At 50.9% G+C, this 5,039-nt stretch overlaps 2 protein-coding genes across 2 annotated transcripts in view; one reads left to right on the forward strand and one right to left on the reverse strand.

The window, feature by feature from the left end:
• RBM41 (RNA binding motif protein 41) overlaps nucleotides 1-1,247 on the forward strand; it is a 5,555-nt gene extending 4,308 nt beyond the window's left edge. The window contains exons 5-6 of the mRNA XM_008636203.2: nucleotides 347-494; nucleotides 858-1,247. Coding sequence (XP_008634425.1) covers nucleotides 347-494; nucleotides 858-1,015 — 306 coding nt within the window. The 3' untranslated portion in view covers nucleotides 1,016-1,247. The remainder of the gene's footprint in view (nucleotides 1-346; nucleotides 495-857) is intronic.
• A 265-nt stretch (nucleotides 1,248-1,512) lies between these two features.
• On the reverse strand, nucleotides 1,513-4,977 carry NUP62CL (nucleoporin 62 C-terminal like). Its single transcript, XM_008636202.2, has 8 exons — nucleotides 4,796-4,977; nucleotides 4,260-4,368; nucleotides 3,961-4,105; nucleotides 3,520-3,569; nucleotides 3,265-3,399; nucleotides 2,480-2,591; nucleotides 2,021-2,087; nucleotides 1,513-1,725 (listed from the first exon to the last, which is right to left on the reverse strand). The coding sequence occupies exons 1-8, from the start codon at nucleotides 4,938-4,940 to the stop codon at nucleotides 1,634-1,636; spliced, it is 855 nt and encodes a 284-aa protein (XP_008634424.2). The 5' UTR covers nucleotides 4,941-4,977; the 3' UTR covers nucleotides 1,513-1,633.
• Between the last annotated feature and the right edge of the window lie 62 nt (nucleotides 4,978-5,039).

Here is a 5,039-nt window from a genome sequence, read left to right on the forward strand (position 1 = left end):
CCAGCCCTCCCTGGCTCCAGCAGGTCACCTGTCAAGATGTGCTCTGTCTGTCTGGGCCTGGCTGAGGCCTGCTGTCACCTTACTCAAACTGTGCCTATCTGGTAGCTGGAGATTGTTGCATTTTATAAATAACTGAAACTGTCAGCACTTGGTGCAGGCAAGCAGGGTGATGCCTTGAGTTCAGAGCTGCCTTTCTCTGTACAGCCACCTGTCCTCCAAGTGGTATCATTAGCACTTGGGTGTGAGGGTTGAGCTAATTCACACCCTGGAGCTGTACAGATTTGGGACCAGGCTGAAAGGTGTCTTTGCATGGCAAAGGCTGACTGACCCTCTGTCTCTGTTACAGGTGCTGTATTTGAAGAACCTGGGCCCCCGAGTGACGATGAAGGACCTGGTGTCCTTGTTTGCTCGGTTCCAGAAGGAGGACAGCCCACTGATCCAATTCCGCCTCCTGAGCGGCCGGATGAGGGATCAGGCCTTCATCACCTTCCCTGGTGAGTTGCTGCCTCGTGCCTTTCAGTTCTTCCCTGACTCCCAAAGGTGTCACATCCTCCTGCAGGGCACTGGGCTGCTGCCAAGCCTGCTCTCCAAGGAGAAGCAGGGGAATTCACTCCTTTCTCTTCTATCATACCACAGTCCTTCCCCTGGGTTGGAAGAGGATGTATGAGGGCAGAAGTGATGTGGTGTGTCACGGGCAGTGTTTATTCAGCATGTCAGTGTTGCTGGAGGGTCCCCACACCACACTAGTTGTAGAGCAGGCTGTGGGGCCATCATATGGGTGCACCCTTAGGAACACCCTCTGTCCCTGTGCCAGCACCTGCTGGGTGCCCTGTGCCCACTGTGCCCTCTTGTTGCAGACACGGAGGCGGCCCAGAGCGCGCTGCAGCTGCTGAACGGATACAAGCTGCACGGGAAGCCCCTGGTGATCGCCTTTGGGAAAAGCAGGAAGCATTTGCCAGAGGCTGACTCTGCCATCCCCAGCTCCTCGGCTGCAGAGAACCCTCCTGCCACGTGAGGGGTGGAGAAAGAACCAGCAGCCTTGTGGATTTCAGTGAGCTGGGGGAACTCTGTGGTTGAACATGGGACAATGAAGGACGCTTGGGAGCCAACGTGCAGGTCCAGCAATCTCAGAGTGTGGAAGAGAGACCTGGGGACTGGGCTCTTGCTTCAGAGAGGGGACTGCCTGCAGCCGGTTGTGGCAAAGAGGGAGGGAAGAAGCCAGGTGAATAAATGCACTTATTGTGGTATTTCCTTAGTGTGTGCTTATTGATGTTTATAGTCCACAAGGCTGCTAGAGCTGAGGGTGCTCCATTCTGCTGCTGCAGGCCTGTGTTCACACTTCAGCCCTGGGAGCCTCCCAGCTCTGCTGGCTCCCCCCGCGACAAGAGACTGCCCCAAGCCCTCCAAGGCAGCATTTCTGTATCCCACCAGTCTGCAGGCACAGCTAAAGCACAGAGCACACACTTCCCCCACAAACTTCATGCAGTTTCTCCTGCCCAACACAACAAAGACTTTGGAACAAACAACACATTTTATTGCAAGAAAAGAAACAAAGCCAGGTCCTCATTTCAGACCTCAAACATCTCTAATTTCTGTGGAGGTTTTGTGTTCATCCTTTGAACATGGGACTGTTTCAATCAAACGTGATCCTAAAGCTGCGCTCCTGCTCCTTGCGGCGACTCTCACAAACCTTTGTCACCTCTTCCACCTTTCTCTGCAGCACAGCTGTGGGAGAAACAAGGGATTAATGTCACAGTCACCCCAGAACACAACCCTGCAGAAGGAGAAAGAAAAACATTCAAGCAGGGCTTTTTTGGTAAAACAGCTGCAGTTGCCAGGAATTACTTCTCAGCAGAGGCCTCTAATGAGGCACAGCAGGAGAATTCAGCACAGAAGGGACAGTGACATTGAAGGTGAGGAGGAAGACTCCTCAGGCAGCTTCAGGGATGAACAACAAACACTCACACCCGTGCTCCTGCTTTCCATTCACATTCCCAAAAGGCTGCAGGAGAAATCTCACCTGAGTTCTGGTCAATCCACTGCAGGGAATCCATGTGTGCATTCAAAATCTTACAGATCTGCTGGAGCTGAGCAGAGAGAGAAGGTGCAAGTCAGTTGTGACACTGCATGAACACTAAGAGGAGTCAAGGGCAAGTTTCTCCTTGCACAACTTCCCTAAGCCAGCAGCCACTTGCCCCGGGAAGCCTGTGCAGCAGCCCTGCTCCTTTGCTTCTCCTTACCAGCAAGAAGACTGCATAGTTTAGATTATGTGTCTGTGGCTTTGGCTTATTTTAACTGAGACCAAGGAACCAGCAGAACATTCAACATCCTTGGCTTCAAGTGGCAAAATTAAAAATGAACGTGGAAAAATGCTGAAGGGAAATTTTTACTGAAAAAAAGCTGCTCAGTAAAGTCATAAGGAGCATCAAGACCAATTTAATACGTATCAATAAAAATAAAAATAGAAGCTTGCATTTACCGGGTCACTCGTGTCTGCAGGGCCTCGTGTTGTATTCAAATGCTCAGTGATGTCCTTCAGATCTTGTGCCATGCGCTTCAGCTGAGCATCGATGTTTTCAGCCAGTTTGTAGCTGCAGAGCACACAAGAACCAAGATCAGAAGGTTTGAGGAGAACTTTGAAGACTTGCACCAGCTATGGGCAATCAGAATGAGCTTCCACATCTGCAGCCAAGGCTGGAAAAGACCCAGGAACAGCACCCAGAGAGGCTCCATCACCCACATGAAGCGCCTCCCAAGCCCTTGATCTACACACGGAGAAAGAAAAGCAAGAGAGTGGGGGGACTTCCTGGAAGGCTTTGTCAGAACTGAAGGAAGCAGTGAACCTGGATTCTTCAAGATTCCTTATCTCTTGAACCAGAAAAACACTGCCCTTAATTAGCCTGTAATGATGCATCACTAAAGGCATATGAGGATGCTGGTGCCACACATAGTTCACTCTGCTCTCACCACTTCTGTCAGTGAAGAATCATTGACTTTCAGAGATTATGCCAAAATTAGTAACCTCTTCCAAAACAGCTGATTAGACCAACATCCAAAGAGCATTTCATGCTGATTCAAGGGCTTCCACTCACTGTTCTAGTTTCTAATGAGTAAAATCTAAGTTGCCATGCATGAAACAGGATTAATTATCTGACAACAGCCACTCATTGTTCAACACAGTCACACATCCCAGCTCTGCCTCCTGCTGACTGATATCACCACAGGACACTGCTCATCCCCCATGCCCAGCAGATTTGTGCTCACGTCCTCTCCCGTTCCTCATCCGCATGCTGCAGGTAGATGGTCCCGCTCTGTTCCTTCACAGACTCCTCCAGAGGGGTCAGCAAGTCCTCCAGCTCCTTCTGCTGGGACAGAATGAAGTCCAGTTCCTGATCCAGTCTGAAAAGAGAAAATGCCAACTGCTTCCCTTTCATGTTGCAGACATTCCGGAGCTGTCACACAACGGCAGGACAACGCAGAGAAGAAAGAAAATCATTTCAAGTGCTCGCAGTCTCCTACCTCTTCTGATCAACCTTCACCTTCTCTACTTCTCTGTGTAACGAAGTAATCTGCAAACAGAAGACATTTCATTACACCTTGGAAACTCTCAAGTCAGCTCAGCAAAGAAGAGAGGTGGAAGGGAGAAAGCAGCACCATGCAAGTTCTGCTAGAAACAAGAGATGGCTCCATAAAGATTTACAGACCAAAGATGGAATAAGGGAGGTTCAGCTTGGAATGATCCCCCCCAAGGGAACTTGGTAGCACAGAGCAAAGTCACAGAACAGATTTCCAAACACCAAGGCCTAAAGGCCAGAACACACAGAGAGATTGTGAAAAGCACCCAGGTGGAGCTCACATCTATTTCTTTTACAGGCAGAAGGTCCCACTCGATGGCTTGTAACACTGAGGCCTTTAAGGACCTGAGCAAGCAGAATGAGGTTCCAGTGGGGGTCACCTCACCTTCTCTCCATTCTCTATCAGCATCCGGTCCCAGGCATTGACTTGTGTAGCTTGATGGAGGAAGTGCTTCTCTTGGTCCTCCAGTTCCAGGCTCCACTTGTTTATCAAACTCTCCAGCTGGGCATAAGTCATCACTGGGGGGGCACTGAGAGGGAGCGAGGGCCAGCACAGGGCACAAGGTCAGGAAAGAGAAACACGACAGCAAGCGTTCATTTCCCCCTCCTCCTCCAGATCCCATCACCAGCACTGCAGCTGCTCCTGCCCCAGGCAGGAAAGGGTCAGTGGTAACAAACACCCACCTGGTTGTGGTGGTTGTGGTTATGGCAGCTGTGGAGGTCACAGCTCCAATGGCACCAGTCGTAGTCAATGGCTTCAGATTCAAAGGAAAGCCAGAAGCAGATGTGGTCCCTGGAAGAAGAGATTCAAGTCAAGCAACAGAGGACGACACACCTGGTACCTCACAAACTGAGAGCAGGTCCAGGGTGCACTGCCCAGGGCTGTAGGAGCTGCAACAGATCCCTCTGAAGGGACCAACAGCAAATCCCACCTCTGTCAGGGAGGGAATGAAAACATGCCGAGCCCACGCCCTGCTCAATCCCCTCAAGTCTTACTGTTAGAACCCATAACTACCAGCGCACACCCAGTTCCTCCCCTGCAACCCTTGCAGTGGATGACAGAACTTCTATGTTTTCACAAAGAGATGGAAAAGCATCAGAGAAAGACAGACTCTGTTGTTTTCAGTGACTCGAGGGCTTTACAAATCACAACTGCTCTGCTGCTACTCTCACAAGTCAGGCTCCCTTCTCTTCAGCGACTTTCAGCATCTCACTCCTACCAGTGGCAGTGCTTGTTGTGGCAGCTGTTGTTGCAGGAACTTTTAATCCAAACCCAAGTGTCCCCAGGCTGGCTGTCCCCGTGGAAGCAGTGGAAGTGGCACCAACTGTAAAGAGAAGACACCACCAAGGCGTTTCATAACCCATGAAATGCAGGGCCCCTTGGAAAAGCTGTGCCCAGCCTGCTCCCCCTCCCACTGCAGCAGCAGCAGCTCCAGCACCCACAGGGAGCAGCAGCCCCGCTGA

This window comes from Corvus brachyrhynchos, unplaced genomic scaffold, assembly GCF_000691975.1.
Source record: "Corvus brachyrhynchos isolate BGI_N302 unplaced genomic scaffold, ASM69197v1 scaffold346, whole genome shotgun sequence".
NCBI classification, from domain to species: Eukaryota; Metazoa; Chordata; class Aves; order Passeriformes; family Corvidae; genus Corvus; species Corvus brachyrhynchos.

What these genes read in the sequence shown, in the direction of transcription:
- NUP62CL (XM_008636202.2), bottom strand. Translation starts at nt 4,940, where the DNA reads ATGGGTTATGAAACGCCTTGGTGGTGTCTTCTCTTTACAGTTGGTGCC. An exon ending in CACAACAAGCACTGCCACTG is followed by an intron (nt 4,369 to 4,795) that starts GTAGGAGTGAGA and finishes CTCTTCTTCCAG; the next exon opens with GGACCACATCTGCTTCTGGC. An exon ending in GATGAGGAACGGGAGAGGAC is followed by an intron (nt 2,592 to 3,264) that starts GTGAGCACAAAT and finishes TGTGCTCTGCAG; the next exon opens with CTACAAACTGGCTGAAAACA.